The sequence below is a fragment of the Dendropsophus ebraccatus genome, chromosome 6 (genome assembly GCF_027789765.1).
Source record: "Dendropsophus ebraccatus isolate aDenEbr1 chromosome 6, aDenEbr1.pat, whole genome shotgun sequence".
NCBI classification, from domain to species: Eukaryota; Metazoa; Chordata; class Amphibia; order Anura; family Hylidae; genus Dendropsophus; species Dendropsophus ebraccatus.
Window position 1 is genome coordinate 17692302 of NC_091459.1, and position 25775 is coordinate 17718076.

General features: G+C 39.0%; 1 protein-coding gene across 4 annotated transcripts in view; it reads left to right on the forward strand.

Annotated features, from left to right (window-relative positions):
- ADGRB3 (adhesion G protein-coupled receptor B3) overlaps positions 1-25775 on the forward strand; it is a 669464-nt gene that overhangs the window by 232363 nt on the left and 411326 nt on the right. For 3 of the 4 annotated variants that reach the window (XM_069974585.1, XM_069974587.1, XM_069974586.1), the window contains exons 3-4: positions 382-492; positions 23090-23251. The exons of the other annotated variant lie outside the window; for it this stretch is intronic. In XM_069974585.1, coding sequence (XP_069830686.1) covers positions 382-492; positions 23090-23251 — 273 coding nt within the window. The remainder of the gene's footprint in view (positions 1-381; positions 493-23089; positions 23252-25775) is intronic. 4 annotated transcript variants of the gene reach the window in all.

Consider the following 25775-nt stretch of genomic DNA (forward strand, 5'->3'; position numbering starts at 1 on the left):
TCAAGCCACATGTTTCTTGTCCCTGGATTAAACTTTATTACAAGAATAGATGTACAAAATGATTAACGTAATGTTCATTATCTCTGCATATTATACATATGCTCATAATGCTTACGTTTCTTGATGCTTGCCTTATATCAACTATATATGTAACCGTTGTCATGATGGAAACGTTCCATTAAATGTTGCCGTTGATTAGTTTTTTTTTTTCTAACAGTTGTCAGTAAAGAGTAAACTAGATTTCTATGTGACATGCATTATATATTGTTCCGATTGTATTGCTTCATGGAGGTATGTCTAGGATCAGATTGCATGAGACATGAGTTCTGTTTTGAGAAATGTCTACACACGAGCTCTCATAAACCTTTATTCTGTCTTTAGAATTTGGAATGATTGGAGATCATACAATTAAAAGTCAGCGACCAAGATCTGTTCATGAGAAAAGGGTCACCCAGGAACAAGCTGATGCTGCTAAATTTATGGCACAAACTGGTAATACGTTAGTTACATTTTTCTTACTGTTATCGATTTTAGCAAAATCACTGCATGCTTCCATAATCCTCTGCATATTTGTCAGTTTTTTTCTAAGCTGATACTTTTTTTAATCATTTATTTTTTCACCAGTTACAGTTCCATAAATAAAGTAGCTGCAAAGTAGACAGCGCACATCCATTGCAAGTGTGGCTAACTAACCCTGCTGTTCTGCTGTCCCTTTAAACATACAGATGTAACAGATCTATCTGCACTTCACAGCTGAGATACTTATTGACCGTTATTTTTTTAGCGACACATCTTTTTCATTCTTTTTTTTATGCAAACTTATAATGGTGATGCTGACCGGTGCAGAAAAATATGGTACATCTGTAGGTGGAAAGTTAATAAAAAAATAAAAAGAGTCAGCAGACTTAAAATGCAAGTTGATGTCTCTTAGCATTCACAAATATATATTCGAAACTTAATGAAAGTGCAGGTTTACTTTTTTTTTTTTTAGCTTAGGCCAATTAGGCCCAATAGTATCCTATTGTTTTTCCTATTATACATGTTATATACAATATTGACATTCTGTGTAACATGCTATTTATAATGCATCCCAAATCAATCATTTTTAAAATAATTTGACTATTTGTGACAGTTACAAGTAGATTTTTTTCCACACAACTTGCATTTTAGGTTTTGTGTTTTTTTGTTTTTTATACATTGGATTGAAATAATAAAACTGCTGTGTTTCATTTTGTATGCATACATCGACTATGTTTCTGTTAGACTCTATCTGGGGGAATTATCTAGCACTGAAAGGGTTATGGCATATAATGACAATCTATTGGATATTAAAATCATGTTCTCAATTAACAGATGGCAATTTTTTTCTTATTCCTTCACAAAGCAATGAATTATGTTCGGATGTAGGCAGCTGTAGCAGCCACTTAGATTAAACCTAGATGATTCATATCTTTCTTTCATACATGTACACTTTCTCATTTCTACTAACAATTAGGTTCATATATTTCCCAAATGATGTTATGATGTTATCTTGTGAATTTCTAGCCTGTTATCATGTGTCCAGGTTTTCTGATTTATTATTATTAAACATACAAACATAATAACCTGATTTATCATCTATGGTCATTCTTCACAAGCACTCCATTATATCTATAAAAAAAAATTGTACTTGGTTTGTTAACTGAAGATTCAGATGTGAATTAGAAAGCCTAATAAAAGATTTACTTATATATTCACACACACACATATATATATATATATATATATATATATATATATATCTTTTTAGCCATCTTTACTTAAACAGTACTTAACATGAGAGTTATCTGACCCTGTCACTTATTTTAGAAATTCACTTATATATCAAGTCCTATGAGAAAACAAAATTCTAGTTAAGCGCCAATCATTATTTACCCATAGGTCATTGATTCCTCAATTCCCAGGTCGTTTTTGGAAATCAGCTTATGGGATCTTAATGATCCCATAAGCTGATGTCCCTATGTCTTCCCCCTCTCCTTTGTCCCCTGCCACTGTTACAATCTTGTGGCAGTGGAGAAAGGGGGAAGGGCAGAGCGCCCAGCCTTCCCTCCCTCCCCCCGGCATGCGCCCTCCTTCTCTACCTCCATAGCCAGGAAACCAGAAGCCTAAAGCTTTCAGTTTCCATGGCTACCAAAGGGCTCTGCGATCACTTCACGGAGCCCCGATGGACACCGGACAGAGAATTCTCCTTCTGTAGAGAGAGAATTCTCTGTCAGGAGCCCTTTAGATGCTGCGCAATATCTATAGAGTTAACTGTCAGCACTGAAGCACGGCTGATAGCTCACCGCTGATGACACAGCCTATGCCTGTGTCATCCTGCAGCGCAAAATAACGTCCCTGCAGCTTCAGGCATAGGCTGCAGCGACGTAAATTTATTGTGCAGCAGCGGGAGAGGGTTAATTTATTTCCTTTTCCTTTGCAAATAACATACTGTAGCTTTGGGATTGGTTTACACACTGCGGATTTGCTGCAGATCAGTTGCATAAAATACATACTTAGGCCTTATTCACATGTCCTGTAAAGTTGTCCGTAACTGCGAATCACGGTTCAACTTAGAGCGCATTGATTTCTATAGGGCTATAGTCTGTGTTAATTTTGATCTGTAATCCGTCCTGTAAAAAAAAAAAAAAGGACATGTCCTAGTGCGAATTCTGATTGCGGTACGGATTACCAGTAGGAGTCTATGGGATCCGCATTTTTTTCCGGACCTCACGATTGGGATATCTGTGAAGTCCGCAAAAAACATGGATCAAATCTATGCAAACCAGTAGTATTTACATTTTACGAAAGCTGATACGAAAAGGGATGGAAATACAGATGATTTTTCACAGATTATGGAGAAAAATAGCGAGAGGTTCTGCAGCCCAGAAATATCGCTAAATCTATGAATGAGGCCTTAAGCTATGATCCTACAATAGGATTTTGCTGCTTTTGATAATGGCAGAAGCAAATAATGTTCATGAATTGCCGTAATTTAGTACAATAACCCCCCCCCCCCCCAAACTGCTTGTACCATCGGATAGCTGGCTGTAAGTGCTGTTGACGTTGGCGTTGACTAAAACACACATGTCCTAAGCCTGCAAAGCCTTTCCATACCTTCTCCCTTCCCCCTCCTTGTCATTAAAAACACCCCCTAGAGGGATTCCTCCTTTTCTGAGCTTTCATGCATGCGCTGTAGTGAGACGCAGAACTGACGGGTCCGAGAAGGAGGTTTCCCCCCCAGGGGTATTCATAATGATGAGGAGGGGAGGAGGAATGGATCTTTGATTTAAGCTATCCTCGGTACAAGTGGTTTGGGTACAAATACAGATTTGCTTTAAATCCACACCATAAAATTCGCTTTAGATTAAGTATATATGTATGTATCCTTAATGTTTCATAGTATAAAGTCACTGTGCTTTTGGCTTTGGGATTTTAAGTTAATTACATGCCCTTGGTCTCGTGACCAGAAACCCCTATGTTTCATAGCCTGTCAGACTGCCTCAAGTTGTGACTCAAACGCGTCCAGCATCCAGGATAGGTTTTTTTTTTGTGAAGCCACTTGTGAGTTAGCCTATGTTCACACAACGTCAATAGAGAAAAAGGCACCTGATTTTGATATTTTAAAAAACGGCTGTTATTGCCTTGATTTGCAATGGTAATGCATTGAAGTCAATGAAAAGGCGGACGTCCAATGCACACAGTGTATTGAATAACATGTTTTTGCTGCGGACCTCAAAATAACGAACATGATCATTATTTTCGGACGTCTTTTGCAAACAGCAGACGTTTTGTATTAGTTGTTCACACACAGTTTTTCTTTTGTCACCATTCTTTCTCCGTTTTTTACTGTTAAATTCAATGTACTTTTCAATTAAGACGCACCCAAAGTCCAATTAGTAACCCAAAACTAGAATTATGTACAACCACCAGTCAGACAGATAGCTAAATGACAGAAGTCATTTTAAACGGAGTAGAAAAAACGTGTGCACATAGCCTTACAACGAAACCCTATTCACTTGTATGAATGATGGAGTGACATGACCAGGCAATGTGACATAGTAGTTCCTAGACTCACAACCAGGAATTGCAATGTCTCCCTAGCCTAATGTGCGCAATAACTTGGTGAGCAGTAATATAGGTTTAAAGGAGACAACCTACGGAGACCCTACTGTGTTGATCCAGAGGAAGGCAAAACCCCCTATGAGGCAGACAACAATTGCCCCATCACAGAGAGAAAATTCCTTTCCGACTCCAATGGCAATTAGACTAATCCCTGGATCAACGTAGATCACCAGAAATCTAATACCCATAACTTGTAATATTATATTTTTGAAGAAAATCCAAGAAGATTTAATGTATCTCTACTCAGCTCTGTTTTATTTGACATACAGTAAAGTGGGGATACTCACAATTAAAGGGGTTATTTGAGGTTTGAAAAAGATTACAGGAACTTCCAGGAACATTTCTTCCAGGAACACCACCACTCTTGTCCTCAGTTTGGGTGTGGGTTTTGCAGCTTAGTTCCATTGAGCTAAGAGCTGAATTGCAATACTACACACACACAACCTGTGGACGTGGATGTTGCTGTTTTTTTTTTGGTTTTTTTTTTTGCTATGTTTTATTTTCCACAAGAAAGAAGCTGTAATTTTTTCTAACCCTGGACAACCCCTTTAATATATTTTGTGGCGCTGTCCACACTTCTTCTGGCTCCATCTCCTAAGCTTTAAGACCCAGACCAATTAAAACTTTCAATATGTCTTTATTGCCAACCATCAAGCTGATCCCACAGTTTGCTATACAGTAAGTGCAGTTTTTTTTAATTTTCCATAGGAGGCATTGGTTTTGTATACAGAGGGGTTCCTAATCTGAACAAAAAAATATAGCATGCAACATTTCATTTATTTCAGCTGTTGACCACCCTCAGGGAATTTTAAGGCTATGTTCACACAATGTTTTTATTGACCATGCTTTCGCAATTATCAAAAATAAGGCAGTATTTTCACCTAAAAGAACATGTTGCGTTAACGTAGCATAAACTGATTCTAAAACTTGATTCTAACTTTTTAAATTTAAAATTTTTTTATCAAAACTTTAAGTTTTAAAATGTTTTACTTTATGATAGCATGAGGATTGATGCTTTATTAAGGAAATAGGTTTATGACTATCTTCCCAAATTGCCTTCTTAGGTCAAATAAGAGCCGTTCTTTTAAAAATAACAGCCAATGATTTCCATAAATCATGATCATTATTAATGGTTGCCAATAACAAAGGCAATTTCTTCACCTAAAAAAACAACACATGGGAACATACCCTAAAATATTGAGTTGTCTAGCATACCAGGAAGATACTTTTGACAAACTTGATATGTGAACATTGAGGCTATGTTAACACATAGTATTTCTGTCAGTCTTTTTGTCACGGCTGGTAAGGGTACACAAAGAGGACACAGAAACAAGTGCAACCCTGAAGCTGTCCCACTGCCCCTGCCTACTTGCCTCAACGTTTCCTAAGCAACACAAGAAAACTTGGAGATGTCTCTTGTGCTAAAAAAGGTGTTACAGGCGGTTTGACAAATATTAGACAAGCACAAAAATACTCAATGGCGGGTGATCAGCAAACTAGGGTCAAACCAGAAGAGTAATATACGTAAAAAGTAAAGTAAAAGATAAGTAAAAAGTTGCTAGGCAATAAAACAGAGCCAATGAGTCAAAAACAAGAAGACCAGAATACTATTCAAAGCAGAAGGCAGACAATTAGTCAGGGACACAAGCCAAAGTCAGGAAACCAATAATTCAAGATAACTAGCACAGAATATGAAGCGAGTATAGGCATACAAGGTAACGCTACAGCAGGCAAGAAGCACAGTGAAGGACTGAGTCTTAAAGGAAGCAAGGTAACGATCTTGGGGGTGATTGGGGCGGACAGACAAGAACTAAGGGTGGGTTCACACTACGGAATTCTCGCAGACAATGACCCCCGAATTCCGTCGTGTGTCCGCACGCACATGCGCGTGCCTTTCCGTCGGCTCCATAGACACCATTCTATGGGCCGGCGTATTATGCTATCCGCCGAAAGAAGTTACATGTCGCACGGAAAGGCGCGCGGCCGTGTGCACGGACACATGACGGAATTCTGCGGACATTGTCCGCGAGAATTCCGTAGTTTGAACCCACCCTAAGACAGGAGAATAGGACTGGCAATTACTGTTCAGGCAAAGAGTTAACTGTTGAGGAATTCACTTTAGAAAATTCAGGACATTTACAAGAATGTATCAATTAGGCCAGACAGAATCTATCTATGTTCACTATAAAGGATGATGGGTGTGAGCAGCACGGCATCTGCTCACACTTTTGGTCAGTCTTTTTTCAACCAAAATCTAGAGTGGAACTGACGGGGCAAAATTATAATGAAAAGTTAACACGGTTTCTGTGTTTTCAACTCACTCCTGGTTTTGGTGGAAAAAAAAGAAAAAAACTTACGGAAATACCATGGGGGAGATTTATCAAACATGGTGTAAAGTGAGACTAGCTCAGTTGCCCCTAGCAACCAATTAGATTTTACCTTTCATTCCTCACAGACTCTTTGGAAAATTACAGGTGGAATCTGATTGGTTGCTAGGGGCAACTGAGCCAGTTTCACTTTACACCATGTTTGATAAATCTCCCCCTATGTGTAAACATAGCTAAGCTGAGCAAAGTTTTCCATTATACTTTTTATCTTGTCAGCTCCACTTCTGATTTGGGTAACAAATCCTGACATAATTTGTACATGTGAACATAGCCTTAGCCCTAAATAAGCACAATAGTTTAAACAAACGGCTTAAATCAATAGAAAAATCGATTATAAGAAAATTATATGCTATGTTCTTTTTTGGGGCAGTTTTGCAGCCATCATTTTGGCACCAAACGCATCCACTTTATGCTAATGAAAGCCTTAAAGTTATAATGTATCTTTCTACACTCATCAGGTTCCTTTACTGCTAAGCTCAAGATTCACATAGAAAAACAACTAAAGATTTTTTTTCTTCTGTTCAGTGCAAAGGAACAATCATTTAGGCTAGGTTCCATTCACCAGCTCAGGGACTGCTTAAAATTGAAGGAAAAGTCTGCAGAGCAGGTTGAAAAATGTAAAAAAAAAAAATTCCATATACAATTTACATAACATCCAGAAATAGTACACGTACACGTAGAGGTATGCTTCAAATGGGCACTGTCATTGTAATGTTACAAATCAAAATAAATGGGGATGTGGAATAAAACATGTTTGCAATTTAAAAAATACCACAATATATCTTTTATCAGCATCACAAAAGTAGCCTGCCACTGGTCTCCTGTGCAGAATATCACAGAAAGGCTATGTTCACACAACATTTTTTCATCTCCGTTTAAAATTACTATTTTAAACGGAGTTATTTAACAGCCTGACATCCCCTTGGTGCACTGATGGCTGTTGGTACATTATTCTAGTTTGGGATTACTAATTGGACTTTGGATGTGACTTAATTGAAAAGTCCATTGAATTTAATAGAAAAAACGGAGATAGAACGGTGACAAAAGGAAAACTGTGTGTGAACTACAAATAAAAAACGTCCGCTGTTTGCAAAAGACGTCTGAAAATAATGATCATGTTCATTATTTGGACGTCCGCGGCAAAAACATCTGTTATTTAATACGCTATGTGCATTGGACGTCCGTCTTCCCATTGACTTCAGTGCATTGCATTCAGTTAAATCTCGGCAAAAACGGATGTTATTTTAAATATTAAAATCAGACGCCTTTTTAACATTTTTTAAGCTGTGTGAACATAGCCAAACTTGGATGTTGCATGACAGAAGCGCCCCTGTTATAATAAAGTACAGAAAAACTATTGATCTTTGTAGTTTAGCCCCTTATATGCTGTGGTTAAATTGTGATCATGGCATTTTAGGTGGTTTCTGAGCTTTTGTCACCTCATCAGCACTGGGGTGATGCAAAGACTTGGATGAAGGTAAAATTCTATAGCCGCAAGGAAGGCCCCCAGGTATGCCATGCATTTGTGCCTACTCAGTTTTGCCTCCATTATGTCAACAGGATAATACATCATGTACTAGTAGTATGATGTATAATATTAGCGATCAGACGTAAATATTAAAGTTTTAAAAACTATAATTTTATTATATTAAATATTTTTTTTTTTAAATCCCCCACCCCCTCACCCAAAAAGTACAATTACACAATTTCCTTCTACAAAATGATATAAAAATTATAATTTTTATATAAAACATAAAAACATACATTTATTTGGTACAACCACATTCACTACAACCTGAACTATAATTATAGTTCAACTTCGGCTATTTTTTGTTAATTTGCCTCCGTGAAAAAAAAAAAAAAAAGCAATCGAAAAGTCAGATGTACTTAGAAATAATGCCAATAGAAAGTACAACTAGTCCTGCAAAAAAACAAGCCAAGCAAGGTATGTCGACTTAAAAAAAAAAAGCTTATGGCACTTGAAGAGGACAATAAAAAAAATTGACAATAAAAAAAATCATAAATCGGCTATTCTTTTTATGTATTTTTTTTATTGTGCTTTAAAACATAGCTATACTTAAAATCCAGGTCCAGTCTCCTGAAGGCAGCTAATTAGTTTTGGGCCATGTTCACACAACGTTAAAAATATTAAAAAGGCGGCCGATTTTCATATTTAAAATAAAGTCAGTTTTTGCAGAGGTTTAACTAACTGCAATGCAATGCATTGAAGTCAATGGAAAGACAGACGTCCAATGCACACAGCGTATTGACTAATGGACGTTTTTGCCTCGGGCGTCAAAATAATGAACAGGATCATTATTTTCGGACGTCTTTTACAAACAGCGGACACAGTGTTTCTTTTGTCACCGTTCTATTTTCATTTTTACTATTAAATTTAATGGACTTTTCAATTAAGCCACATCCACAGTCTAATTAGTAATCCCAAACTAGTATAATGTACAAACACCCGTCAGTGCACTAAGGGGAGGTCAGCCTGCTAAATAACGTCCCTTATTTTAGCCTCAAAATAACGGACGTCATTTTAAACGGAGATTAAAAAACGTTGTGTGAACATAGCCTTGTGCTGGTTAAAAAAAAAAAAAAGCAAACACAGGAAGTCCCGGTCATCTGAGCACTCACAGAGAAGGCAGTCATGTGATCGATGGGCACATTAAGCCTTGACTCTCTGTACTGCTGCAACTTCCTGTGTTTAGTCTCCTTGTTTTTTCAAACAGCACAAGACTAAATAACTGCATTCAGGAGAATGGACCAGGATTTCTGGTAAGTACAGCTTTGTATTAAAACGTGATAACAAAAAAAAAAAATAATAATAATAATAATGTAAATTGCAAACATGTTTAATAACACATCTACTGTTGATTTAGATCTTGAAATTTATAGCGACAGGGACACTTTAAGCTAATGGACAGTTAATCATTTCTCTTTTGTAATCATATAAATAATTAGAGACACAAAGGGCACATACAGTATGTATTTAAGAACTATGTTGCATGTTCCTCTATGTGTCTAAAAATTATATAGGAAAAATAGCCAAAGGCCAAACAAATACGTTTTTTGATGATTATTATTGCTCTTTGCCAAACTGTGACATATTGTAGCCTTGTCTGCAGCTGGTCCATGTTCATCTACATGTGCTGTACATGTGCTAGTCAGGTCACATCAAAGTGATGGATTTGAAAATGCCACAAAACATATATACGATTTTCCATTAGGATCTTCAGTTTTATGATAGAGCGAAGATCAATAACAATTTAAAGCCCTTCTGAAATTTGTGTTTGTCCAGTAAAACAAATAAATAAATCCTTCATTTGCATGAATTTGTCAGAATCGCCTTTTATAGGATGTAAAATACAAGTTTGCCATTGTTTGGCTCTTGAAAATTGAACAATACAAAATAAACCACTACAAAAACAGATTTCCACTGAGAACATGTGTATCAGTTTTGAGATCTATACATCCAGCGTACTGTGTGAAATACCAAACTGGAGCATGACTTAATTGAATTCTTTGGAGGCACCATTTCATTAACCATTTGAATCTAAGAAAAACATGACATGAAATTGGTTTTCATCACAGAATAAAGATGTTCTATAAACATTCAGCTCATGTCCCTATGCTGTATTTGTGCAGTTGACCTGGATGGTAACACAAAAAAGGGGGCATTTACCATTTGGGGGGCAGTCTTTTAGTCTATTAAGTTGCACATTTTGTGTAAGCCAAGTTTTTTTTTTTTGTATGCACACTTGGGGAAAAAAAGGGTGGGGGGGGGGGAGATTTATTATATTAATAAATTTAATACATAAGTAGAGATGAGCAAACCTCGAGCATGTTCGAGACCCGAACTTTCGGCATTTGATTAGCGGTGGCTGCTGAAGTTGGATAAAGCCCTAAGGCTATGTGGAAAACATGGATATAGTCATTGGCTGTATCCATGTTTTCCAGACAACCTTAGAGCTTTATCCAACTTCAGCAGCCCCGCTAATCAAATACCGAACGTTCGTGTTCGGATCGACTCAAACCCGATTCGCTCATCTCTATACATAAGAAATTAGGGTAGATTATGCCAGATGTAAATTTTTACATCAGGGGGATAGATAATAAAAGGTGCAACAAACTTATTAGGGAGCTTTGAAAAATATTAATGTAATAAAAAACCTAAACTTTAAAAACAGCTAAATAATAATAATAATAATAATAATTATTATTATTATAATTATTATTATGATTATTATTTTCATCCCATTGTATAATTATTATTATTATATATCTATAAATAAACACCACCACTCATTGTTATATTTCTACTGTTCACTCTATTCTTATTAAAAAAAAACATGCCCTGCAGAGAGAAATATAGTACTGTAGCTATAGTTGGCTTATTGACCCCATTGGTACGTGTTTTTAACAGTCTCCTATCCAGTCTACATACTTCTAAATACAGCAGGTGCATATAAACATTTGAAAATACCTATGTGCATAGTGAAGTAAAGAAAAAATGCATAACAATACTGAGATTCCGTGGCTTCAACAACTTCTTATTCATCTTCATAAAAGTATGAGTGTGTCTGTGTGTGTTTATATACTTTATTTGCAATCCTTATAAAAAAAAAAAAGCTGCACAGGAGAACCAAATTTAAAGCAGCACAGGAATCAGAGGATAACACACAGTTACATTAACCCTTTTACGACCATGGGTCATTGATTCTTCGGTTCCGGTGCTGACAGCGGGTCCTGGGCTATCACTGACATTTGGGATCCGCCACGGATGACACTGGTGCAGCTTCTGTGGCTGTGTCATCCTGCATTGTAAATTATTGTTGCTGCAGCTTCGGGGATAGGCTGCCACAACGTTAGCTTACTGTGCAGCAGCGGGAGGGGGTTAATGTATTTTCCTAATGGATTGTTAAAGTGCACCTGACAAATATATATATATTTTTAAAAAGCAACTATATAGTTAATGTTTGCCTTATGTAAGCAGTCAGTTTCATTTTTATTTTGCAGCTTAAGCAGCCTGTTAAGTGCTTTTACATTTCACTCTGAGCTGGTGGGCGGGCTGTTTTTATAATTGATATCAGCCTTGGATCAGTTTACTCAGCTGCAGCAGTGCACAAGGGTGTGTACAGGGGCATGTGTGACTGCTAGCCAATCAGCATTCATCTTCACTGGGCCAACCTGTGCAGAGCAGAGGGACCGCTGACATCACTTCCTGCATTTGTTCTCCTTTTCTTTTGCTGTTACTAAAAACCAAAAGGCATTAGTGATGGAGCCTCAACTGCACTTTTCCAGTAAATAAAACACCTAGTCACCATGGTTCTGTCTTTTATATCTACTTCCATCACCTTTCACTTGACCAGCCATATCAGGAGGCCTGTTGGCTCGCTCCTGTAATACACTTGCCCCCCTAAATCATCATCATTTGCAGCACCCAGTGGTTGAGCAGGCGTCCTGGGTGCTGCAAATGTCCATTTACCTTCAACTGCTGATGACAAGCACATGCAGTTAAATGTTAAAGGTTATAACTACACTTGATGAGTTTATGGTCAGTGGAAGGAATTGGGGGGGGGGAGGGGGGCAATGAAAAGTTCACTATTGGGCCCGGCCATTTCTAGTTTAGCCCCTGGTTATATTTCATATTTTTGTAATACTTTCTGACGTTTGTTCCTATAGTCAGTAATGCACCAGATCATCTTCCTGTATTTTCTTGTAGTGCTGCACTCTTACCATTAGGCTTTACAGCATAGTGTATAATATCTTTCTCTTCTACTTAACTTCTCTAGAATATTATTTGTTCCACGATCAAAAATAGTCAAAAGTGTATAAATTAAGTAATCATTTAATTTATACAACATTTTTGCTGTTCTATAATACTGCAAAAACAAAAACAAACAAACAGAGCCTAAAAAAAGCCTAAACAGAGCCTAAAAGCCAAACAAAACCATAATTTAATGCAAAAGTAGTTAGGTCATAGTAAGAGAAAACAAACTACATATACATGATGGTTGTTTCTAAACGTACAGTTTAGCTTTCGTGTTACCAGACTTTGTTAAGATAAAAAAAACTTGATCTGCCATTGATTGTTAAAGAAACAATCGTTCAACTGCTGTCTTGTTGGACGTCCGTCAATTTAAGGCCAAATAACGTCCATTATTTTGAAATCACAGAAGCTATTGCAAAATAACGGACATTATTTGACCTCAAAATGACGGACGTCCAAAAAGACAGATGTTAACGGGGAACTGAATTTTTCTGTAGTGTTTTCCTCTCCTCTCTGGTGTTTGTTCTGGCTCTGTGTCAATTTTATGAGGGTTTGGCGTTTTTTTTTTTCTGCAAAGTGTGGCATCTCTCTCCCATAGAGTTCAAAAGAATTTCTTCTGTTCATCTTAAAAATGCCAGAGCTTATGTGCGTGGTGTATTTTGCTTCTTTTGCCCGGCAACTATGCCATGTGATTCCCAAGGAGAAGAAAGTTTAGCCATCTTGCTGCTCTCAATATATATGTGACCAGTGAGTGAACTTCCCCAGAAGACTCATACTCCATTGGTGTGCTGGTTTTGTGAGTCCACCATGCCTTCCTTCCCTACCAGGTTTCATGAAACAGCCATGTAGCATGAACAGCCAAACAAGGAGGGCATGAATCCACAGATGAGGAATTAAATAGAATAAACAGAGGAAATAACATTAAAAGAGGGTGTCAAGTTTCTTATTTTATCCACCCACTAATTCTGGGGGGAAAAAGGCACATAAAAAAAAAAAGCTGTTTACACCTAAAGTCAAAATAACCAAGAAAACCGCTTTGTCAGTAACATAAAGATTTAAACAGTTTCATAGCTTTTAGTACAGTTGGACTGCCCTGTGCCTGGCGCAGGCATTGCCCAAAAATTTACACCTGTTCAGTGTAGGTGCAGATTTTTAAACCTTAATAAATCAGGTGTGGGAGGAGGGCACACCTCCTCTCTGCCTTGTTGCGTTCCCTCCCCCCGACCGCCCATCAGACTAGTGGATGATAAAACAAATCTTCCCCTTTTCCCGGCGCATGCGCGGGGCGCATGATAGTAAATGTCCTTCAAAGCGTTTTTGGCAGGGGCGTAACTAGAAATGGCTGGGCCCCACAGCAAACTTTTGATTGGGGCCCCCCCTCCTCGACCAACCACTATGCCATCAACACACCCAGCTCTACACAGGTTCTATACACCATATAAATTACACTGCAGTTATATTAAGTGACTCACAGGGGACGCCTTCTCTCATTAGAGTTGTTTCATTTTCATTTTCTTCTCCATCTGTCCTGGGCCATTATAAGAACTCCGAGCCACGAATCCACAGAATCTGCCAGACAGACAAATTAGGCTCTGTGTAGACAGCTTATAGATTGCCCCTTGTTCAGTCCTCCATATAGATGGCCCCATGTGCATCTACTATAGTAGAGATCCCGCTCTGTGTAATCCATTTATAGTAGATGACACCCTCTGTGCATCACCTATATCAGAGGTAGGGAATCTCTGCTCTCCAGCTTCTGCAAAACTACAACTCCCATCATGTATGGACAGTCAAAAATAAAGCTGTAGTTTTGCAATAGCTGGAGAGCCAAGGTTCCCTATCCCTGCCCTACAGTATATGGTCCCCTCTGTGTAGTCCTCTTAGATGACCCCTCTGTGTCAACCCCCCCAGTGTAGTTCCCCTTATAGATGCCCCCTAGTCCCCTTCATAAATGGCCCCTCTGTGTAGTTCCCCTTTTAGATGGCCCACATTCCCCATAAAAGTAGCCCCCAGTGTTGTCCATCCCCGTCCTGCATATAGGTAGCCCCCAGTGTTGTCCATCCCCGTCCCGCATATAGGTAGCCCCCAGTGTTGTCCATCCCCGTCCCGCATATAGGTAGCCCCCAGTGTTGTCCATCCCCCATATAGGTAGCCCCCAGTGTTGTGCATTCCCATCCCCCATATAGCCCCCAGTATTGTGCATCCCCCCCATATAGCCCCCAGTATTGTGCATCCCCCATATAGCCCCCAGTATTGTGCATCCCCCCATATAGCCCCCAGTATTGTGCATCCCCCATGTAGCCCCCAGTGTTGTCCATCCTTAGCCCTCAGTGTTGTCTATCCTTAGCCCCCAGTATTGTGCATCCCCTTCCCCACATAGCCCCCAGTATTGTGCATCCCCTTCCCCACATAGCCCCCAGTATTGTGCATCCCCTTCCCCACATAGCCCCCAGTATTGTGCATCCCCTTCCCCACATAGCCCCCAGTATTGTGCATCCCCTTCCCCACATAGCCCGCAGTGTTGTGCATCCCCTCCCCCACATAGCCCCCAGTATTGTGCATCCCCCCCATATAGCCCCCAGTATTGTGCATCCCCCATATAGCCCCCAGTATTGTGCATCCCCCCATATAGCCCCCAGTATTGTGCATCCCCCATATAGCCCCCAGTATTGTGCATCCCCCATGTAGCCCCCAGTGTTGTCCATCCTTAGCCCCCAGTGTTGTCCATCCTTAGCCCCCAGTGTTGTCTATCCTTAGCCCCCAGTATTGTGCATCCCCTTCCCCACATAGCCCCCAGTATTGTGCATCCCCTTCCCCACATAGCCCCCAGTATTGTGCATCCCCTTCCCCACATAGCCCCCAGTATTGTGCATCCCCTTCCCCACATAGCCCCCAGTATTGTGCATCCCCTTCCCCACATAGCCCCCAGTATTGTGCATCCCCTTCCCCACATAGCCCCCAGTATTGTCCATCCCCTTCCCCACATAGCCCCCAGTATTGTGCATCCCCTTCCCCACATAGCCCCCAGTATTGTGCATCCCCTCCCCCACATAGCCCCCAGTATTGTGCATCCCCTTCCCCACATAGCCCGCAGTGTTGTGCATCCCCTTCCCCACATAGCCCGCAGTGTTGTGCATCCCCTTCCCCACATAGCCCGCAGTGTTGCCCCTCTGATTAAAAAAACAAACACATAACTCACCTAACCCCACGCTCCCCCGTCGGTCGCCGGTCTCCTCTTCTCTCTGCCTCCGCCCGATGAGCTGCCCTCTGGTGAAGTCCCGGCAGCGTCATCGCTGAGCGCTCAGTGTGAGCCGCGGCGGCTGGGACTTCCGGTTTGTGTTCTTAGTACCGGAAGTCCCAGCCGCGGCGGCGCACACTGAGTGACTTCACCAAAGAGCTGCTCATTGGGTGGGACACTCTTGTGATCGCAAGCAGAATGCTTGCTTGCGGTCACAAGAATGATTGACAGGGCGGGAAGCCTATGGCTTCTCGCGCTGTCAGTCAGAACACTGAACACCCGGGAGGCCCGCTCGGCCGCCGGGTGTTGCAAGCGGTCATCTTCGGGGGGCCAAGGCCACGGGCCCCCTGATGTTAGGGGCCCCGTAGCAGCCGCTACGGCGGTAGTTCCGCCCCTGGTTTTTGGAAAAGCAAACACTGAATTTTTTGTGACAATTTTTCCTTCAGTTTTTCAGCCAAAGACAGGGGTGATTTCAATAGTGATGAAATAAAGACTTACACTTCTCTTACCTACTTAATCCACCCTATGCATTGGCTTAAATAAAATGGCCAAAACTGGAGTGGTAGTTTTCCAAAAATACTTGGTGTGTGATACCAGCTTTAGGGGATTTCACACACATCAAGAGGATACAACGGGAAGTTTTTTTGTTATATTTCCATTTCTTTTGTATCCATCTGGGACTGGAAACTTGTATGGCACAAAAACACTAAATGAGAAAGTGCCATGCTGTGTATGTAGCCCTTCCCCCTAAAGGAAAGATTTTGCTTTTGTGTGTTTGTACTCCTGTTTTGTCAATACAAAATAAAAATAAAGTGTAACATAATCTGTAATGTAGTTGAAAGCATCATTTTAAAATCGGCAGGGTCGAAAGCTGACACTGCAAAGCAATGACATTGATAATCTTTAAAGGGAACCTGCAATCACTTTTATGCTGCCTGAACCATAAGTGATTGAGGCAGTGTCTGAAAGCTTCTCCCTGCCCAACTAGACTTGATTGACATATTTCATCTTGTTTGAAAGATCTATAAATCACCATGGTTGGAGCAGACAGAAGCCATCAGAACTGTTCTAATCACTAGTGGTTCAGGTAGCATGAAAGTAATGAACTTCCCCTACAAGATTGATTGGTTTTATTAAAATATTTTTCAGGGGTATATTTATAAAAAAAAAAATCTTAGTTTGTTAACAAATATGTCACAACTATTCAGGAATCTATGCTTATGCTGACCTGAACTTATTTAGGTTTGCTGACAGTTATTTTTTTTTTTTTTTATAGAAAATAGTAGACAACAACCACAGATTAAAAACAATAATCTTTCCAATTATACTGTATGTGTTTTTTTCCAAACTATACTCAAAAAGTTATAAATATCTACCCTTACTGGTCACCATTCACTTTTACCTTTTCGGATATGACATTTCATGCAAAACTGCATCTGCTGTCATCAGGCTTTTTCACTATTTTCTACTGCAAATGTTTTGTTTAAAAATAAGCTTTACACTGGTACTTTTTTCTAAATATTTTTTCAATTTTGTAGATTTGCTTCTTTTTAAAAGAACACAAACTTGTAGAGGTATGCTTGGAAATGAAAGCTGTGCTGTGATTGGCTGCTGTGAGCGAAAAAAGAGGGTATTCTTACTATAACATCATGTAATGTTGGCAGAATTAAGAGTGTTGGTTGGGTGGTAGACAAAAACGGGAAAATCTAAAATGATGAAGGGCTGTGGAGAACTTTGTGATTAAATGATAAAGCAAATGTTTTATAAGTTAAGGTAATTGTGTTACTACATCTGCTACTATATCTATTTTCTTCTCACAATTGTACTTACAGGTTTTATTAGGGGGAAAAAAATAAAAAAAAATATATACAGTAGTTTTATGCAAATGACAGCCGTGATTTGCTTGGAACAGCCATGTTTTGGTGCTAAAATAATTGAATAATTGAATAAAAGAAAAGACATTGTGTGAACATAGCCTCAAAGTAACCACCAGGAGCTGCAATAAAATAGCTTTTCTAGAGAAAATGTTTTATCAAGGAGAGAGGCTACAGTGTCACAGAATATTTGGTAATGTTAAAGGGGTTATCCAGCGCTACAAAAACATGGCCACTTTTCCCCCTACTGTTGTCACCAGTTCAGGTGCAGTTTGCAATTAAGCTCCATTTACTTTAACGGAACTGAGTTTCAAAACCCCACCCAAAATGGAGACAACAGTAGGGGAAAAGTGGCCATGTTTTTTGCAGAAATCAATAGTACAGGCGATTTTAAGAAACTTTGTAAATGGGTTTATTAGCCAAAAAAATATATTTTTTTCATCATGAAAAAGCAGTTTGAAGCTCTCCCCCCTGTCTTCATTGTTCTCCTATGGAGAGAGGGAGAAGAGACACCAGAACAGGACAACAAAGAGTTAATTAAAAGCTGCATTACCCTCTGTCCTCTCTCCTCTGATGTCACCACTGACCTCTCTGACCTCTGAATAGCACTCTGAATAGTTCCCCCGCTGAGTAATCCTTTGTTCTCTGTTTTCTTCTGCCAACATTTCTCCTCAGTCTCTTTCCCCCCCTCCTCTCTTCATAGAACAGACAGGACGTGTCTGATTGAGATTTCCTGATTCTGAGCAGTGGATGACAGAAAGGAGAGGAAGTGGGGGGGACCTGGGAAAAGTCTTTTTAAATACAGATAATGGCATATTTGCCTAATAAACACAATTACAAAGTTTCTTAAAATCGCCTGAACTATTGATTCTTGCCAAAAAATTTCACGACAGTGACTCTTTGAGGCTAGGTGCACAAATCGTTCATTTTTAGAAAAGAACGGACGCTGCTTCTAATGAAATCAGCCTCCGTTCTTTTCTGCAGTGGCAGCATTGTATTGAATTCAATGCCTCCCACTGTCTGTCGTCATCATTTTTATTTTTTAAGTGTCCGTTCTTATTATTTTAACGCCAAACAGCATCTGGAAACAATAGCTGTTCACACAATGTAAAGTACAGCTGGTGGCTTTACTTTACATTGTTGTCAATTGTTAAATGATTTGCGGGCACACCCAATGGTGCCCGCAATTCAATTGTAAAAAAATTATGTCCCTGCAGGAAAGTGCCGAACGCTGCCCGGCGTCCAGTAGTATTATACCATCCATTGCTATGCAACAGACAGTGTTGTACATTGTGTGAACATAGCCTAAGGCCAAAATAAATAGAGTCCATTATTACCTTTTAACCCCTAGATGACCTAGGATGTACCGGTACATCCTGGAAGTCTGTCCCCAGACGACCCTAGATGTACCGGTACGTCCTGAGCTATGAAGCGCGCTCCGGTGCAATCAGCAGCTGGCACCTCACCGTTAATGACATGCTGCAGCGATCGCGCTGCAGCGTGACATTAACTCCTTAAACGCCGTGATCGCCCCAATAAAAGTCTAAATCACCCCCATTTTCCATTATATAACTAAAACATATAAAAATAAATAAACATATAATATACCGTAGCGTGCATAATTGTCAGATCTATTAAAATATAACAAGCGTCATTGTGAACGGTGTACACGAAAAGAGGGAAAGAAGTGCGCAGATTACCGATTTTATATTACATTATATATTTTTAAAAAATAATAAAAAGTGATCAAAACGTCCGATCTTCATAAATATGGTATTAATAAAAACTAGAGAGCATGGCGGAAAAAATGACACCCCATACAGCCCCGTAGGTGAAAAAATTTTGGTCCTGGTTTTCAAAGGGTTAATTGACCTCAAAGGAATGCATTGAAGTCAATGGAATGACGTCTGCCCAATGCACACAGTTTATTAAATAATGGACGTTGTTTGCGCGGATGGCAAATAATGATCATGTCAGTTATTTGCAGACGAAAATGGATGTTGTTTTTTAGTTTTTCCCTCACAATTGTTCTTTTTTCACTGTCCTTTAACCGATTTTACTGTTAAATTCAATGAACTTTGTAATAAAAGACACACCCAAAGGGCAATCAGTCCACCTGACCTAGAATAATGTTCCAACAGCCATCATTGCAATGATGGGCATGCAAAATGCCAAATGACTGACATGATTTTGAATTCAAAATGACGGACATCATTTAAATCAAAAATTATAAATTGAAAGGAAAAAATGTCATGTTAACATAGCCTAAGGCTAGGATTACACACATTAACATAAAATGTAAATATGGCTATGTTCCTACAAAGTAAAAATAAGGGAAAATAACTGTCTTTGTTGCAAAATAACACCTATTATTAATGAGAAAAATAATTAATAATTTTGTAATTTTGTAATAACGGCTGTTATTTGCCTTTATTTGTACATTGTGGGAGCATAGCCAATGACCGTAATTTTAGGCTATGTTCACACTACATAAGTTCTGTGGAAATCTCGGCTGTTGTTTCAACAGCTGTGATTTCCACAAAACGTACGTAGTGCTGCAGGCTGAAGGGATCCCGGCCGGAGTGTATACACATGGTATACACTCCGGCCGGGATCCCTAGCGGCGCCGCATAAAACTGACATGTCAGTTTTTTGCTGCCGCGGTCGCAGAAAACCCTGTCAGTGCACACTATGGAGTGAGCGGCTCCATAGTGTGCTGTGGGGAGTTCTAATGCGGGAACTCCGAATCAGAACTCTGCGGCACTAAAGATCATCCCACCGGTACTGCAGTACCGGCCGGAATTATCTTTTCAGAGACTGGCCGTTCTATGACCCGGTCGGGTCATGGAACGGCCGGTCTCATACATAATGTGAACATAGCCTCAGGTAAAAATAAAACAATCTGTAAATAGATTTTAAAAAATGGCCATATTTTGCAAAAGAAGGTTGAAATGAGTGTGGTCATTATTTGGAAAGTTGTAACAAATTTTGTTCCATACTGTGTATGCATAGCCATCCAATTTCCCTATGGCTTCAATAGAGCGTGTTATATTACAAAAAACAGCCGTATTTTGACTTAAACATTACAACCCTTTTTTTTAACCTTTATTTTATGGTGTGTGAACATAGGCTATGTTCAGACATTGGAAAATAGAGATATAAGGTTAAGTTTCTCAAAGAGATGGCGGAATAGCTCATACCCAGTTTGTGTTTGGTAACAGATATGTAAAACATTCAGTATAAATACATTACAGATCCAATGATTGACTAAAAAAGCAAAAGTATCTATATAAATCTGGCATGGTAGTAGCTTGTTAGACAATAATTTATGCACCCTTTTCCACAGTACAGCACATGCATTTAATTTAATACGGACTTTCTTGAGTGCATCCTTCATCACACAAAATCAATGGCACACCTATTTTATGGCAAAAAAAAGACACGAGAATCCAAAAAGGCCAAATTGATTTACATGTTTAATGACTAATGTTAAACATTTAGTATGCTCTTTGTAACTTTTAAGCTCTTGATTTGCCAACACTGTATTTTAAACCCACATTTCACAGGCATGTTTAAAGTAGATTAAAACCTGAGAGTTCAAGCTTCATATTAAGATTAACCTTTGTTCGTCTACTTTAAGTGCTAATTAATATAATTATATACTAATGTGGCGTAGTTTGATCTTAAATTAACACTGAATGTTTCAGTTGTTTAAAGCGTGCAGATATATATTAAAAAAATATGTGAATGGAAGTAAACACAATCTTGCTTAATGTGTATTTCTCACATCATTTAGCAAAAGAAAACTCCAAATCTTACAATTATACTTTTGTCGTTAGTTCCACTCCTAATTTTGAAAAAATTCTGACCAAATGACCGCTAAAAATTCTATGTGTGAACATAGCCGTACTTTGCACTTGTTGCAACAGAAAAAAATTAAAGGGGTACTCCGGGCTCCAGGGGTTATTTTTATTGTATGGCTGGGGAGGGGGTGGATATAGAGGCCAACGATCACTTACCTCCCCGGTTCCAGCGCCGGGTCTTCGGGTCCCGTTGCCACTTCCTGGTCTGAGCTACGGCTTGAGACGTGAATTCTCAAGGCAGCTCAGCCATTCAGGGGTCATAGTGGGGTCCCACCTCGGCTGCTGAATGGCTGAGCTGCCTTGAGACGTCACGTCTCAAGCCACAGCTCAAGCCAGGAAGCGGCAGCGGGACATGAGAACGGGGCAACGCCATCTGGGACGCGGCGCTGAAAACGGGGATGTAACTGACCGGCGGCCTCTATATCCACCCGCTCCACCGGCTATACAATAAAAATAACCCCAGCTTTAATTATTAAGAAAAAAAAGAATATGAAAACAAAAATGATCATCTATACTTAACATTTACTGAAATACTTTTTCACCTAATTTTTCAAAATAAACGCATCAAAAAACAACACAGATGTTGTGAAGCAATTATGTTTTTTGCTACAAACTAGAGTCATGTAATTATATATATATATATATATATATATATATTACAGGGACATGTCTAAACAGGGGTCTGAGTCTTAGGCCCTTAAAGATTAGGGCTATGTTCATACTATGTAAGAGACAGCCGGTCTCTGAAAAGATCATTCCGGCTGGTACTACAGTCAGTTTTCTATGGGGCCGCGAGAGATCCCGGCTGGAGGGTATACTATGTGTATACGCTCCGCCCGGGATTACGTAGAAGACAAGGCAACATATATTTCTGTAATAATCCCGGCCGTTGTTTTTAAAAAAAAAAAATTATTTTACATTGTGTGAACATTGCCTAGTATTGTAAGTCGGGAGAGACACGCACTGTCGCACAATCCTCTCCCAGATTCCAACTCCAATTCCTACACCACCAGGTGGAAAATGTCCAAGAGACCAAGGTTAGGTATTGTGGATGCACACTGGGTTGCCTGCAATCGCTGTTGTAGGCTATATCGTCTTACTCATAAGAAAGTCCAACAGCATCCAGAAATAGTGTCCAATCTTTACTTCATTACATATTCAGGTACAAAAACAGGTGAAATTTCGACCTTACTAGGATATAAAATAAAGTAAGGATTGGACATTATTCTTGTTAGACTTGCACTGTGATTCTATCCAGATCAAATGACACAGAGCCGGGAGAGAACATGCTAAGCTCATACAGTACTTCTACCAACTCAAAAACTTTTGATATGGCTCCACGACTTCCCTTAGCACAAAATCTGGGACATCTACATCTGATGTGAGGTCATTGTAAGACCATTGTGATGTATAAGTCTTTGATGGTATTTGAACCGTAAAACTTTATAATAAAACTTTATATTGTTGTACTACTTACTATTTTTGTTAGGGATTGTAGCAAGTATATAATTGTCGAATAACTGTCACAGCCAGTTCTAAAATAAAATACATTTATCAGATTTTTTTTTCTTTTTAGTTTTAAAATTGGAGGAAACTAAACATTTTGTTATTTCGATGCCTTGAAAAACTCTTTCAGTGTTAGATAATAACGCAACATGTGGCTTTGAGTACCCTCAAACCTTCAAGCTCATTGAATGACTGTACCATACATTTATCCATCTTGTAGATTATTCATATTTAACAAATGAATGTGGTAAGATGATAATTCTTAAGGCGATATTCATTTTTATTTGTTGTCTTGCATACAGGTGAATCTGGTGTTGAAGAGTGGTCCCAATGGAGTACATGTTCAGTTACTTGTGGTCAAGGGTCGCAGGTGCGAACCAGAACTTGTGTACAACCTTACGGGACACACTGCAGCAGCCCCTTAAGAGAGACAAGGGTTTGCAATAACACTGCCCTCTGTCCAGGTAGTGTTAGTAGCAGATCAATACAAATTTGGATGTTGTGAATATGTATAATGGCAAAACATCAACAGGTTTTCTTTTTTTCCCAGTTACTTTATCATGTGTTATACAGTATGTATGCTGATCTATAAACCTGCTTAACAGTTTTTTTTTTGTTTTTTTTTTACTTTTTCTAATTGTATAGAGATATATATATATATATAGAGAGAGATAAGCGAAGCAGCCGGAAATTTCTTTGGTCAGCTACTCGAATTTTGGGTCAGATTCGTTAATATTTGCGAATCGAATCTTAACGAAATTAAATAAAACAGCAAAATTATAGTAGCTACTATATTGGGACTATTACAGAAGGGCGAATTTGTTAACGCATGTTCTTGTAAAAGTGTCGAAAATTGGAAAATCACAAAAATGTCAGCCAGTCAATCATCCAATCTAACGAAACCCACTTGTATAAGACAGGAGTGGAGTGCGACCACTGATTATGTAAGGTGGACTTTCCATTCACTGATCCCAGTAAATTGGTATAACTCAAAAGGAGTTTAAAGTGCCCACTGAGTAAATAATATAGACTGTGTCTCCTCTCGTCCCAGTGAATGCCTACAGGCACCCAGTTACTTGGTAAACTGGACACTTGGCAGCTACAACAAAAAATCCCCCACAATCAACCCTCCTCTCCTCTCTGTCCCTATATCACTCTGTTAGTCTCTTCCTGCTCTGCTGTAGCTGCCTGCTGCCATCCTGTTCTCTCCTCCACACACAGCCAACTGGCCACCTCCGTTCCCGAACAGCCTTATATAGAGGGGGAGGGGGAGGTGCTGACATCACAGAGGGGCCTAAAGCTGATTGGACAGGTGCTAGAGATTATGGTTAATCCTTTTCTCTTGCCTAGTGATGCTCTAGACAGCATGTGCCACCGCCATTTTGTTTTTTTGCGAATTTCCTACTGAATTGGCAGGATATAGCCTCACAGAACGAAGCAAATTGACGGCCCTTTTAACTTTGCTTATCTCTAGATATATACGTATATTTATATAATGTAACCTAAAAAAAACCTTAAACAAGACAAACCCAGCCCCTTATTCCATGGATTCAGTTAATTCATTATTTGATTTTTCCATAGAACAAAATCTTTCTTCATCTGCTAAAAATCTTAGTTATCTTGTTTCTTGGCACAAGAAAGTGGAGATCAATTGTAGCCTGAATAATCAGAATTTTTTACTTTTGCCCAGAGATTTGTTTTATTCATGTTAGGACATTTAAATATTTACAATATTGTCGGTAAAGTTCATATAATATCTAAGTATCAAGTATTGCGTGCAATGCTATTTTCTGCTATTAGTCTTCATCGTTCTATATACTGTATACTACTTTCAATTACTGTTGAAAAAGGGGGGGGGAATGTTAGGAAAAGTTTTTGATTTGCTTTGATTTCTAAAAGTTGGACCAATAGTCAGGTTAGGCTAAAGTGGAAATAATGAAGGTAAGAAAATTAACTTTGAACAGTAATTGCCCCTGTTCACACAGCGTACTATTTTTTAAAAGAACAGCCGTTGTTTTCCATTAATACATTGGCTGTTTTTTTTTTTCATACGGCAATGATATGCGTTGAAGTCAATGCAATGACGGCTGTGGTTTTCACACAATGCATTGAACCATGACCGTTGTTTGGCACTCAAAACAACAGCCATTGTTAAATACATTGTGTGAAAACAACGGCCATTGTTGCATTGATGTCAATGCATATCATTGGAGTGTAAAAAAAACAGCCGTTGTTTTAACAATTGGCGTCCTTTTCAAAAATAATATGTTGTGTGAACATAGCCATACTCATATGGCTGAGGCTGTGTTATGTTCTTGAATGTATTTTACAGATTTTGACAATATAGACCTCAAGAATACTTAGTAGTAGTGCTGTGGTAATGCTATGTCAGTTTCATCTATAGTATTCTATAGTATAGTATTCTATTGTTATTGAAAAAATATATGGCATCATACATGGCTATATGTTTATCATCTCTATTTAATAAGGTATTCCAACATATATGGCATAGGTTAGATGTGAATATACTGAGGATGTCCCCCAGATATAGCAAACTACAATTCACATCATGCCTTGACATCCTTGTGATATTGCAACAGCAAACAGGTCACAGGTACTGCAACGCTGGGATAGCGCATAAGTGTGAGATTTTAGGGAGTCTTACCCCTTGTGTTAAATTATAACTTGTCAGAATAGTTCTGTGCCCTTAAATATTGACATGGTGGCGGTATAGTTACCAAGTTGGATACCAAAATACTAAGCTAAGTTGTATAGTCCTTCTACATTCCTATTTTATATATCTTTTATTGCAATATAATTTTTGTGGATCCTACATGGCTATGGTTGATGGTATTACCATGAACATTGTGTATTATTATCCTGTTAAGCAGTACACTCCCGATAGGGTCTTTTTGTTGTATATTCTACTTGCATGATTGGCAACCAATGAAAACAGTTTGGACAACTATTATGTAAAATAAAAATTTC